This window comes from Tigriopus californicus, chromosome 1, assembly GCF_007210705.1.
Source record: "Tigriopus californicus strain San Diego chromosome 1, Tcal_SD_v2.1, whole genome shotgun sequence".
Taxonomy (NCBI): domain Eukaryota; kingdom Metazoa; phylum Arthropoda; class Copepoda; order Harpacticoida; family Harpacticidae; genus Tigriopus; species Tigriopus californicus.
Window position 1 is genome coordinate 7,354,839 of NC_081440.1, and position 13,384 is coordinate 7,368,222.

The following is a 13,384-nucleotide window of genomic DNA, read 5'->3' on the forward strand; positions in this document are numbered from 1 at the left end:
GTGAGTGAGCATCAGCCCACCACTTGGTTCTCGTTCTTTTTCGACTTGCACATCTTGGCGTGTGTCTTTCCCGCCGGACTTTGGTATTGCTTCAAGCATGTGAACGATGAGCGAGTGTTCATCATTTTGTACGCCGTGAGTGCGGTCTACTTCGCCGGTGTGATGGTCCGTCTTATGCTCACCTTGACCCCGTGCGTATGTGTGTTGGCTGCTATAGCCTTCTCCCGATTGTTCGAGTTGTATCTCAAGGAGGAGCAGACCACCACCAACGAAAGCGAAACTGAGGACAAAAACGGTCGTCTTTACGACAAGGTAAGTAATCTTTATTGCATTCGGAGAGCAGAATATAGTTTTGACTCACATGGTTTATTGCTCGTTCAGGCTGGAAAAATTCGACGAATGCGACACGAGCAACCGTCTTCCAAGGAGGAGGGCTTAGGCATGAACATCCGTTCGATTGTGGTGGTGGCCGTTTTGATGATGTTAATGATGTTTGCTGTGCATTGTACCTGGGTTACATCGAACGCTTACTCATCACCTTCAATCGTGTTGGCCTCTTATAGACCGGACGGGTAAGTTGAGGTCAAATATCGCCTTCTCTTCCAAGAAGATACTTGTACAAGGAATGTCAACCGCCCTTTTGGCACTGTTAGCGGGAGCCAATCTTTTCATATGCAGCCGACTCCTATATTCTCCCAATTGTTCGAGCTGTCGCCTTTCAAGACTCTATTTGATAATAAGCCTAGTGCCTTTTCTTTTCCTCGCTGCATATTAGTGCGTCCAAATAAGGCTCTGTCTCGTTCAAAATGGAAACCACCCTTGACTCGGTCCGGCCGATCCCTTAATTTGTAAGCTTAGTTTCAGTTCCAAGCTCAAACTGTTCAGGTTTGAGCGGCTTCAAACGTTGCATTGTTCTAATATCGATCCCAGTAGTAATGGAGTGAATTATAAAGGACTTGTTTTCTGTGCAAGTCACTCTCGTAGCCACTGAGTTATATTATAACGAATAACGAGCAATTTTTCGTTTCCTTACAGTGGTCGCAACATCTTGGACGACTTCAGAGAAGCCTACTATTGGTTGTGGCAGAACACAGCCGAGGATGCCACGGTCATGTCCTGGTGGGATTATGGCTATCAAATTGCAGGCATGGCCAACCGGACCACTTTAGTGGATAATAACACGTGGAATAACTCGCATATTGCTTTGGTGGGCAAGGCTATGTCCTCGAATGAAACGGCCGCGTATGAAATCATGACCAACCTAAATGTCGACTACGTTTTGGTCATCTTTGGCGGAGTGATTGGCTATTCCGGAGACGATATCAACAAGTTCCTTTGGATGGTTCGAATTGCTGAAGGCGAGCATCCCAACGACATCCGAGAAAGCGATTATTTCACCGAAAGAGGCGAATTCCGCGTGGACAGCGAGGGATCGCCCACATTGTTGAACTGCTTAATGTATAAGCTATCTTATTACCGCTTTGGCGATCTCAAGTTCGATTACCACACGCCCGCCGGATTCGACCGAACTCGCAATGCCCAAATAGGCAACAAGGACTTTGATTTGACCTATCTGGAGGAAGCATACACCTCGGAGCACTGGCTGGTGCGGATATATAGGTAATATTTTACTTTCTAAATTTTTTCGCCAAGAGACCTTAGACTCCTACCGTTTCCACCATCTCACATTGTTGTAAATCCATCCCTACATTCAATGCTTATTATGTATTGATTGGATTCAATTTGCTTTGGCTTTGTAGAGTGAAGAAACCCGACGAATTCAATCGACCCCGTATCCCGTACAATGAACGCAAGATTAAGCGCAGAAGTTCGAAATCCGTTTCAAAAAAGGTAAGGGCAGGCGTCAAATTTTTCTTTGACAGGTGGAGAAACTGAAGCACTCACTCTTCCCTCTCATGTTTTCTGTTCAGAGCTCCTCTAAGAAAAAGAAAGGATCCATTAAGCACAAACCGAAGGTGGTGAAAGGACAAAAGCCCACCAAATGATGACAAAAACCGAGCGTTACATTCTTACAACCAGCCTCCAAATCTCGTGATAATCCCCCCCGCCCATTCCTCCTTCGCGTCCCAAAATCCGATTTACCCGCAGAACATACGGAAATATTGCCCGACATCCTGGCCACCACCACCACCACCCAAAGATGTCAAGATAAAGAAAATGCAAAGAAGGAAGTTAAAGAAGAAATTGGCACTGTATTTGGCTCCTTCCATTGGGATTCCGAGGGAGGAAGAATGAAAGAAAAGTGTGTTTACTAAATGTAATTCTTCAGCATGGGAGTGTGTCGAGTGTGTTTTGTACGGGAAATTACTATGATCACTATTTTGTTACTAGTTAATTTTTGTTCTTTGCTCTAAAAAAAGAAGAAATCTTGTCTTCAAAAAGAGTTTCGAGGGATTATTATTGTTTTGACTTTGGGAATGAAGAAGTTGCGGTATTAACTTGATCATGCAATCATTGTTTCCGTTCAGTGCCGTTGCTTCTTTTGTTTATCTAGGCACAGGTCCTGTTTTCCATGCGATAAGCGATTCAATAAATATGAATATTTTAATACACACTGTAGACTGAATTTTAGAGTAGGATTTATATTTTCAACTTTTCGAACGGAGATGAATGGAATCACGTCTACTCCATTCCGGATGAAAGTGAACAACTCCTAACTCAAAATCATAATTTGGACGCGGGAGTACCATCTTCTTGCCATTTATAGGCGGGCATTTTCGAGTGCTCTAAAATGGACAACTCGACCTCAAACGCAGGATCAGAAAGAACAAAGAAAATCATGGTGGTTTCGAACCTGGGATCACTTTCATCAACTTAGAGTACAGACTGCCACCGGCATCCACCCGCAAAGTGGCTCCATTGATGAAGGAAGCGCCCGGAGAGAGTAAAAAACACACCGCCGAGGACACCTCCTCGGGCGTGCCTAAACGCTTGGCCGGGATTTCGGAGCGAGCTTCACTAAATACGTCAAAGCTATAGTTGTCACGGGCCGAGGGCGAGAACACAATGCCCGGAGCCACGGCATTAACCCGAACCCCGTTTTCTGCCCATTCCGTGGCCCAAGATCTGCAGATAATTGGTTACTAATTGTTGAAGGTTCTAAATTGACTTGAAACGAACACTGAGTCATGCTTTTTACTTGGTTAGATTTTCGACGGCGGCGCGAGCTGCGCCCGTGTGAGACATCATAGGGAAGCCACGAAACATGTCGGCCACAATGTTGATTACCACCCCACCATGCTCTTCAAAATGCTGTCGATACACTATTCGTAGGGCAAGGAAAGCTAGTTATTTCGGTTACATTCATTTCACGACAACACACCTTCACGCGTCATCAAGAATGTGCCCGTCAAGTTGGTTTCGATCACGGCTTTCCAACCTTTCAGGGTGATGTCTTCGGACAAAGCCGGAAATTGACCCCCACCATTGTTTACCAAGTAGTCTAATCGTCCGAATGTCTTCAAGGTAGACGTCACAGCGGCACTAGTCCACATGAATAGCCAATCATAAGATCTAGAGTTGCTAACTTCAAAACAATTCTCGTTTTACCGAACATCCTCTTCATTACGGATGTTGCATTGAACAGCCTGGATATCGCCTCGAGGTCGAAGTTCTTCGACGGCTTTGTCCAGTCTCTCCAAATTTCGAGACGCAATCGACACCTGGCAACCTTAAAAACCGCTCCCATTCCATAAGAAATGGATCAAACACTTCAAACACGCTGCATAGTTACCCAATGTTAAAAGCTCATGGGCAATGGCTTTACCTATGCCCGAACCCCCACCCGTGACCAACGCCACCCGGCCCGTAAATAACCCCGGTCGAAACACCGACATCCTGCAAAGAGGAGAGAGGCCGGCTCTGTTACTTTGAACATCAAATTAAAAAAATATCAGGCCGGAGCCTTTCGTTTTATTCCGAGACAGTCCAGAGCTAACAAGAATTTTTCGGCTGAATCACTTCGACTACTCTTGGGCTTGACGGTATGAACCACCCGATAAAAGCGTTGCAAATTCGCGATGAAGGCCTCCTCTCTGGCACCCGACCAAATCTTGCACAAGAAATGTGATCCCACCCGGCCATGAGCCAACCCGAACTTCAAGGCGGCATACGCCAACTGAATCAAGGCTTCATGGTCATGGAAGCCATGACCAGAGGCATTGGGGGCCATGTCCGATAAGACCACATCAGCCGCCGGACTCGACATCATGTCCCGAATTTGGGTTTGAACGGTATCGTGAGTAAAATCCGCACCCGCCAAGAACGTCACACCGGGTAAAGGGGACACGGGCAGTAAATCACAGCCAATGAGTTGACCGTTGGGTCGATCGGACGCGTAATGCCCGCCCGCATTGATCAGGGGCGCAGCTACTTGCGACCAAGCCCCAGGTGCGCACCCGCACTCGATGACCAGTTGACCGGGCTTGAGCAATCGGAAGCGCGACTGAATGTCTAGTAATTTAAAGGCACTGCGAGCCCGATAACCTTGGGCGTGGGCTTGAGCCACAAACGGGTCAGTGGCTTGACGATGACGCCATCGATTCGAGCTGCCGGACTGAGCCGCCAGCGGTCCAGCCGACGTGTGGAAGGCGCGTAGGGCCGCTGCCCGGACCTTCATGGCATTCATTGGGTTTTACGGCGTGCGGCTCGAGTGCGGCAATAGGTGGAGACCACGAGCACCACGACGAAGCCAAAAATGAAAAGACCGAGGAAATCAGTGGGCGAAACCACCAAAGCCTGTCCGGCGGCGTCTTCCGGGACGACGGGCGGCTCAGTGTCGCTCATGGCCCGGGCCGGATTGGACGAGACGAAGAGGTCTAGTGGCAGTGAGCCCCACCGGGACGAATCGAGCGAGGGCCAACCGGAGAGGGCAGAGAGGCCCTGGCCAATGGATTGCCAGATGTCGACGAAAGCAGCAGAGGTGTGGTCGGCGCTCGAGCCGCAACAGTTCATTCACGGGCTCAGAGGCAGAGAGAGAGTGGATGGTCTGGAGAGTCGACGAGTCGACGTCAAACAGGCGATGGACGTGATGCGTTCCCACCGGACCCGTATGTACGTAGCGATGACTCTTGGCGATGAGGCCGCGAGAAATGGAATGGATGTGGAGGAGACAGACCAACGCAAGCCAAAAATGCGGGGCTTAATTTCCGTTCCTGGATGTCCTCCGGTATGTTGCCGGTGTGAGTGAGCACCGAGCACTGAGCAGGGCCAAGCGATTCTGGAGAAAAGAAATCGAGGAACCGAGTTACGGAAAATGGCTCATTTGGGGGTAAACAGTAAGCACAGGGAGTTGTTCTCAAAAACGCTAGGAACGATGGAGTTGTGTGATTTTCACACATAAACTTGCGAGAGGGACTCTCTCATTCTTATGAACCACTGGAACATGGAAGAGGGTGCTATGGTCGAGACTCGGGAATTAACATTTCGCAATTGATTGAACAAACGAGATTGACCCAGGTGTCATTATCTGCCACTTATTTGGACCAATTTCTGTCATTTTCTCCCAGGTGGTAGAAAATGTCTGTTAATATTGTTTATCCCTGGTTCACTCATTATGTGCCGGTTTATCTAGTCCACTTTGTGAGGGTATACGTTTTGATTCTCATTGGATTGACCTGAACAGTATGCGGATTTCACTCTGAAAGCATGCCCACAAGTGGGCACAGCCAGGATACGCAGCAACGTAGTCTCATCCTGGGCATTCCAGGATTACCAGTGTGAGCACTGAGCACGGAGAACGATCCTCGGAGAAATAAAACTAAAGAAGGGATTTGAATAAAATGCACAGACCAGATCAATGGATATTTTGGCCTTATAGTCCCTTTTTCGAATTCTGAGTGGGTGTTATCGATAAGTTTAGAAAAAAAAAGTGAGAACTTTGAGAAAAAGTGAAAACCTGAAAATGCCTTTTGATTTTTATGGCCTTTTTGGCCATTTCTCTTTCGTCAAGTGGAGCTATCAGACAGAATGTGCTCCATCATTTTATCAAGTCAGACAGTTTCTTCAACAAATTACAAATGAACCTGGGCAAAAACCTGAGCTCCAGAGGAGCAAGAACCCGCCACTAATTAAAAAAGAAACAGTCAAAAAAAATCAATCAAATCCATACAAATAGAGCTGTACATACAACCATCATTTTCTCAAAGCAATGCTTGGAATGTTAAAAGGTTACTTGTCTGTATCATTGAATATAAATAATAACCTGCAGGCCACTAGACAACTGAATTGGGACTGACCCCATTATGAGGCAAATTATAGCCGTTAACGCAAATCATTTCTGGTACTCACTCTGACTCGAACAAGGCATATTTTGCTTCCAATATAATTAAAACGTAAAAACCTATCACATTCCAACAACCAAGTAACTCGTGCTCAAGCGTTTTAGAAGCTAAAGACTATCATCTACTTAATAGATGTTCAAAATCTTAGCATTAATTTTTCTCGTGAAGGGAGGCCTTGTACATTGAAACTGTGTTTAGTTACTTTTTGTCAACCTCGTTGGCTACCTGGGGAGCTTTTGGTGCCAAATTGTTAATAAACTAGAGGCCCTCTATAATAGACCAAACAGGAGTAAAATGAGAGGTTTTGATAACAAAAATCATTGGGGCTCCGTGAAATTTCCACATCTCGATCAGGATCACCGATGTAAATTTGTCTCAATGATTTTGCGGTCCAATAGCATAAAAAAAGGTTTCAAATATTAACTAGATATAAGTGAGCATTCGTCGAATTAAAACAATTGGAAATATTATCTGGTCGCAGGGGAAAACGAGAATACACTGAGTTGAAACCATACCTCGTCTCTGCGATTCAAAGTTTCGATCGAGTCATAGTGTCCCTGGCTACTCCAGAGTTTACCGTTTTTATTTTAAAATGGCATTCCCAACGGAGCAACCAGCACTGCAGACCAGTGGTCCATGAATAAAGCTGAATGCATAAGCTCTGTGGCACAGCCAATTCTGAAATGCCTGCCCAGAGAAGTCTGCGTTTATGCCTTCCCAACACCATTTCATGCGTTGCTTAGGACTAGTGGCAGCCCTGATGGCAAGGCAAGGCCATGTTGGGCCCTAATTTCAATCAACAACGACATGACATTCAAGCCTATTCAAGCTGATAGGTGACTAGCGTCTACTAGCAAGTAGCAACAACCACTATCTTACACATGCCAACCATATCATATAGGTAGAAAAAGGGACGACTTTCAATTTTTCTATCTAGAAAAATGCCTGTCCTTCCAATCATGACCAGATGTGGAGCAACAAATTTGCTCTGTTTGCCTTTCAACTAGATGACGAAAATGAACTCAAGGCATGAAAACATCCAAAAAATTCCTCAATCTGATCCTTAAGTTCACTTAGACCGATTCTGGTGCAGCTGATTCAGGCACGAATATCTCGGCTGTGTACAGTTGTGTGTGTGGTTCCATGTCATTCCAGTCCCATTCACACTTCAGTAGTTCCAGGCATGGGCCAGCATTTTTGTCGGGCACTCGGGCTATAGTTCTTGCATGCTAGGTTATCTGTTCCCATCAATTCAGCACAGCAACTAAAGTGACTAAATCTGGTTGGGAATAATTAAATTTAGCGTTTTTACGCGGCAATCTATCAATGAAAAATCGATTGAGCTATGTTAGCGTTTTCTGTTGTGTGGGAAGTACTCGCCACCCAAGTTCGATTTGCCCCCACGGAAAACTTATCAGTTGAAAGTGTCACTACCTTCTCGTCTTCACTCAGGTGGGAATGTCAGGTCAATGTATTCGCAGCCGTCCTGTGTTTTCAATTTACTCACAGTGGCAGCAGGTTATTGGGCCTATAAAATTCAAAAACATTGTCGATTGGTGGTTTAATCCAAACTCTAGCTCTTTATCAGTCGAGGTCTAGCTCTTTTATCTTTCTAATAGGTTGACTGACTCCTTTGGGCCCAAATCATACGGTCACCATACGCATGACGTAGTCCCGTTCAGCGTTTGCACGGTTTGCACTGTTTGCGAGTACTCCAGTAGAGCGAGCACACGCTTCAATGTGTGTCCCGGGCCGGCGTGACAAAGCCCACGAGCAAGGGCCGTGTCTATTCGGATGTGCGAATGAGCCCATCTGCTTGAGCTGGCAGGAGTTGAAGCTGTTGTGAAATGAAGAAGTGATGTCATAATTTTCGCACATCTCTCAAGCTATGCTGACTGACGGACTACTGGCTGGCTGGCTGGTTGAGGTCCATGCCTGCGTGTCTGCGTGAGTGAGTAAGTGCGTGTGGCCTTTGAAGTGCTTACCGTGTTTACCCTTCAAAATTGACATTGGACGGATCTTAACCTTGATGCCCACTCTCTTACTCTTGTCTGGGGTCGATCCATCCCTGATTGGGGCTCAACCGCCCACATCCGTACCAACGTACCAACACGGACTGAGGGATCGTTAGGGCCTCAACCGAAAAAAAGCGGAGAAGGCGGGGAGGATCAGCTCATGTTCCGCCCTTGTACGCTCGGGGGCCGAACATGGACCCCTCGTTGGCTAGTCTAAAGTGGGCATCTCAAGTTGGGCTCACCCGCCCCATGACTTCCGCCACAGCCAGGGTTTGGGGTTATCCGCGACCTCCAAGTCGTCTTCCAGTGCCAGGTAGTCCGTTTTAAACGTTATGGTAAGGGTCAGTTGTCCTGGGACTCGGTTCGTTGGGATGATGAAGGTCATTATGCTTTGGAGAGCGTAAGCCCGTCGTTTTCACCCCCGCTGTCATTGTTCATGAATGTCTGTCGAGCGAGGTGGCTAGCTAGACCCGCAGGTAATCCTCACGTGGCCTGTCGTGTCTGGTCTGGCTGATCTTGACCTCGGGTGGCCTTCTCATGTGACATACATGTGTCTCACGCACGAGGCCCGCTCCATGATCCACATGTCGGGTTTCTGGCGGCGGTCGTCTCTGCCTCCATGGTATTGCTCATGTCCCCTCGCCTGTTCGATCCCCAGGCTAAAGAAAGTCAGGGATGAGGGACGAACTTTGAACTACCGTATGATGGGCTTGGCCCCATGCCCAAACTTGTTCTCGCTCATGTTTTGATGCGCGCACTCAGGCTTCCGTTCAGTGCCCGATGAATGATGGACATCGCTCTCCACTTGTTTAAGCCCATCTTGAACCTTGACCCAGGCCGACCCGTTTTTTTAAGTTAGCACCGGAGAGCCAGTTCTGAAATAAACAAATATGGATGCATTTTGTCCTTTGTCTAACCTCGACCCATCCATCATTCGGTTTCAGGTCTCGCTCGACTGACGGGTGCTGACACTACTCCGTCGATTCGACCGGCCTAGGGAGCCCACGCGGAAAAAACGCCAGTGATTGTCCGCATTGATCCTAATCATCGTTCCGGGGTCTGATCCCCATCCAAGTTCATCATGAGTTCGTACTTCCTGACATTACGACCTTACATCGAGATCTTCGAGGTGCGGAATGAGGTGCCTGAAATGATCCTGGCCAAACCCAGTGATTGGACTCATTCCAATGGTTCGGCTCTCACTTCCGAAACGGATTTGGTTCATTTGGCTTCCACATTGTCGGTCGAGGCTTATCGAGCCGTTCGAGAATGGCAACGTTGCAATTCCAAGACGGCTACTCTATTGCTTCTTCTATCCACGGGTGGCGTGCTTATGTACTTCCTGTACCAGCGGGTCCAAGCCACGTCGCCAACTGTACCATCCAGTGGATCCGACCCTCGCAAACCTCGGCCTCATTGGGGTGGCAGTTCGCTATCGTGGCTGGATTGGCTGTTTAGAGGATCCGGCTGCAGTGAATTAGTGCACGACTTCAATGACGAATCGTTCGTAATCCAAGGCCGCTATTTCGGTCCGCCCCCTGGACTCTCGGGCGGTCCCAATAAAGCGCCGACTTTTGCTATCGTGAATCCAGATCGTCGAAAAGGTCGTTCATTATCCCTGAACGGACGTGGAGAAATATCTACTGATTTGGCACCCTGTCCCAACTGCTTAAAGGGCGTTTGTCGTATTAAGAAACACCGTCAGATTCATCAATACTTGAAAGAAAAACCCTCCTCCACTTCGAGCTCATCGTATAATAATTCCCCCATTCGACCTAATAACTCCGATGGATCCCCCGATGGCATTCTTCCTAGTCGCGTGCTTCCACCCACTTCCACTCCCGAGAGCGCCGACGATGAGCTGTCCGAGGACGAATGTGCCAAAATATTTTCTCAGCGATACTATGGTGCCAATTTTGAACGTTACCAAGAGACTCCATTACGTAGAACAAACTACTATTTCGGTCGTGGGCCCCCAAGTGCCCGCCTCTTTGACGCCTCTCGAAACCGCCTTCCTCCGGATGGGCGTGAAAGGTGGTCATTATCGCCGGTGACTTTGCCGATGGAAGAGTTTTCAGACGAATGCTCCTCAGTATATTTCCGACCGCTGGAGAGGGATGAAACCATCGAATCCATTAAGAGCGTGAGTGGAAGTATGGTAGATCTAGTGAAAGGTGCTCGAGAGATTCGTCGGATGATTCGGGAAGCATCAGTAGATAGCTTGGCCACGGATCTTAGCTTGGAGATCAATGATCACATTGGAACAAGTATGGAATTCAACATGGACCAACTTCAATGTGACATCGATGAGCTCCGAGACAATTGCAGTGCAATACACCAAAGGTTTGATAGTATTCCATTTGAGATGCCTCTAATGGCGAGCTCAAGATCGGAACATGGAATCTCGTCCATCGACTCTTCCTTGCAAGAGACCGAAGGGATCAGAGAAGAACGAGTCGAGCGGAGCACGCCCGATTTGCGGCTGCTTCAAAGACCGAGGCGTAAACTCTGGCGGTTGACCCAGGTCAATCAATCAGAGTCAGACTCGCCTTTTCAAAGTGGTAACGTTAGTAGTTCCATAGGCGTGCCAACCGATCCGGAATCCTTGGAATGGGAGTCTCCCAACCGTGGATGGCACGATTTGCGACAAGCCAAATACAAGATAGCTCTAAGCAGTCATAGTGCCAGTGAATGTGGGGGTGATGACGACTTTGGCAGTTTGGTTGACCCATGGGAATGGGATTGCGAGGATTTCAGCCCCGAAGATTTTGACCAAACTGACGTTATTATGGATCGCTTCTCTATGCTGAATCATCAGAACTGGTTGCCCGAGAGCACAGATACCTTGGAGTTGGATCTGGAGGCGGAATTGAGCTCGCAAAGTGGATTCACCTCGTCCCATGGGAGTGCTCAAAGCCAAAACAATACCTCATGCACAAACTCGAGACGGGGATCGCTGGATAGAATTAGTTTCTACAATCGCAGTCGTCAGCCACCAAGTGGACGATCCTCGGTCGATCACGGGTCATGTGGGGGTGACCAATGCCAGTCAATCATCGATCCAGATGCCTTAGTAAAAGCCTTCGGAGCGTATTCCGATGAAATGCAAGGGAGCACCTTGTCCCAAGAGTCCGGATTTCAAGAAGCCGACTCGAGTATGGCATCCTCTCACACAAGTGCGGGCGGCTACTACTCGGGTGGTTTGACGCTTTCACCAGTTCACGAAGCCAAAGATGAACACAATTCTAGTTGCGCTGTCACGCCCATGAAAAAGAAGCGGCTCCCGGAGCACAAGATTTATTCTCTACCCCACCAACAAATGTTTGAGGTGGGTCAAGTTGATGGCACATCAGAGGAGATCATACGGATTCTTAAAGATTAAACTTGTGAATTGTTGTGAATTGTTATGAAGTTACGCCGGTACATAGGACTGGAAGCATTTGCTTAAATGGCGCGTTCTGAACCCCCCTCGATCGTAATGTATTATTATGTATGTATTGTATGCACAACGGGCTCGTTTCGTCAGCCATACTCTCTCTCCTCCGTCTCTTTTAAACAGTCCAACGGTTATATTTGGTCAATTGTTGAATTTCGACACCCATAATGGCATGAGTTACGCTTTAATTGGGTTTGTTCCTTGATAAGGGAACAAATACCGACTTCAGAATAGAGCAAAAAAGCATTAGATTATGAATATGAAACTTCAATGTGCAATTTATTCGGCTTGATCAAACTCGATAATGTCTAGTAGTCGTGTTCTATAAAATGTATAACTTGTCCCTGAATCTATGAACCTAAACCTGCACCAATATTGCGCCTAAGGTGCAAGAAAAGGCTTCGGATTGAACTTATCGACTGAGTTTCATGATGCTTGCCAATGAAATCTTGTCCAAGTCTGACTTAAAAGATGCTTCCGGATCAACGCCTATGACTCCCTGGGCCAGAATATTTAGGGTCAGCAAATTGAACAATGAAGCAATGAAAGAGAGAGAGAGGGAACTTCATTGAACAAAACGGGATTCTCGAGTTTTGGGAGATGCTCTGAAAACGCACGTTATGCCTCTGCGGTCGCTACAATTGATCCTTAAACATGGGTTGGGACAAAGTAAATGAGTACTTTTGAAAACGTTCAATTGCAAATAAGTATTTTGAATTCTGCATTTTCCGAATCTCTTTACAGACCAAGTTACGGTCCCAGGATTTGATATAAGCTAAAGAGGNATCGTAATGTATTATGTATGTATTGTATGCACAACGGGCTCGTTTCGTCAGCCATACTCTCTCTCCTCCGTCTCTTTTAAACAGTCCAACGGTTATATTTGGTCAATTGTTGAATTTCGACACCCATAATGGCATGAGTTACGCTTTAATTGGGTTTGTTCCTTGATAAGGGAACAAATACCGACTTCAGAATAGAGCAAAAAAGCATTAGATTATGAATATGAAACTTCAATGTGCAATTTATTCGGCTTGATCAAACTCGATAATGTCTAGTAGTCGTGTTCTATAAAATGTATAACTTGTCCCTGAATCTATGAACCTAAACCTGCACCAATATTGCGCCTAAGGTGCAAGAAAAGGCTTCGGATTGAACTTATCGACTGAGTTTCATGATGCTTGCCAATGAAATCTTGTCCAAGTCTGACTTAAAAGATGCTTCCGGATCAACGCCTATGACTCCCTGGGCCAGAATATTTAGGGTCAGCAAATTGAACAATGAAGCAATGAAAGAGAGAGAGAGGGAACTTCATTGAACAAAACGGGATTCTCGAGTTTTGGGAGATGCTCTGAAAACGCACGTTATGCCTCTGCGGTCGCTACAATTGATCCTTAAACATGGGTTGGGACAAAGTAAATGAGTACTTTTGAAAACGTTCAATTGCAAATAAGTATTTTGAATTCTGCATTTTCCGAATCTCTTTACAGACCAAGTTACGGTCCCAGGATTTGATATAAGCTAAAGAGGTAGTATTGAAAAAGTAAGATTGCAACGATCTTTCCGGGGGTAAAACAGTCTTAGGGTAAAACCCAATCGTAGGTGAGTGCTCGGCTCTTTCTTCAAAACTT

At 46.7% G+C, this 13,384-nt stretch overlaps 4 protein-coding genes across 5 annotated transcripts in view; 2 read left to right on the forward strand and 2 right to left on the reverse strand.

Moving 5' to 3' along the window:
- Positions 1 to 2,154, forward strand: part of LOC131889048 (dolichyl-diphosphooligosaccharide--protein glycosyltransferase subunit STT3B-like) — a gene marked incomplete in the record, with an annotated part of 4,180 nt that extends 2,026 nt beyond the window's left edge. The window contains 5 exon segments of the mRNA XM_059238041.1: positions 1 to 312; positions 382 to 572; positions 1,036 to 1,620; positions 1,761 to 1,851; positions 1,932 to 2,154. Coding sequence (XP_059094024.1) covers positions 1 to 312; positions 382 to 572; positions 1,036 to 1,620; positions 1,761 to 1,851; positions 1,932 to 2,006 — 1,254 coding nt within the window.
- Positions 2,155 to 2,583: 429 nt separating this feature from the next.
- LOC131889073 (peroxisomal trans-2-enoyl-CoA reductase-like) lies at positions 2,584 to 3,911 on the reverse strand. The gene is made up of 6 exons (XM_059238074.1): positions 3,755 to 3,911; positions 3,571 to 3,691; positions 3,344 to 3,504; positions 3,161 to 3,284; positions 2,816 to 3,087; positions 2,584 to 2,747 (listed from the first exon to the last, which is right to left on the reverse strand). Exons 1-6 carry the CDS (start codon positions 3,855 to 3,857, stop codon positions 2,686 to 2,688), a joined length of 843 nt encoding a protein of 280 aa, XP_059094057.1. The 5' UTR covers positions 3,858 to 3,911; the 3' UTR covers positions 2,584 to 2,685.
- On the reverse strand, positions 3,859 to 5,342 carry LOC131889083 (ribosomal RNA large subunit methyltransferase E-like). Its single transcript, XM_059238086.1, has one exon. The coding sequence runs from the start codon at positions 4,646 to 4,648 to the stop codon at positions 3,914 to 3,916; it is 735 nt and encodes a 244-aa protein (XP_059094069.1). The 5' UTR covers positions 4,649 to 5,342; the 3' UTR covers positions 3,859 to 3,913.
- A 2,883-nt stretch (positions 5,343 to 8,225) lies between these two features.
- On the forward strand, positions 8,226 to 12,018 carry LOC131880158 (uncharacterized). Of its 2 annotated transcripts, none has more exons than XM_059226701.1 (2): positions 8,226 to 8,652; positions 9,262 to 12,018. In XM_059226701.1, exon 2 carries the CDS (start codon positions 9,399 to 9,401, stop codon positions 11,697 to 11,699), a length of 2,301 nt encoding a protein of 766 aa, XP_059082684.1. In that variant the 5' UTR covers positions 8,226 to 8,652; positions 9,262 to 9,398; the 3' UTR covers positions 11,700 to 12,018. The 2 variants fall into 2 exon arrangements, with proteins under 2 accessions (XP_059082684.1, XP_059082676.1); XM_059226693.1 differs by having other exon boundaries at positions 8,226 to 8,630.
- The last annotated feature ends 1,366 nt before the right edge of the window (positions 12,019 to 13,384 follow it).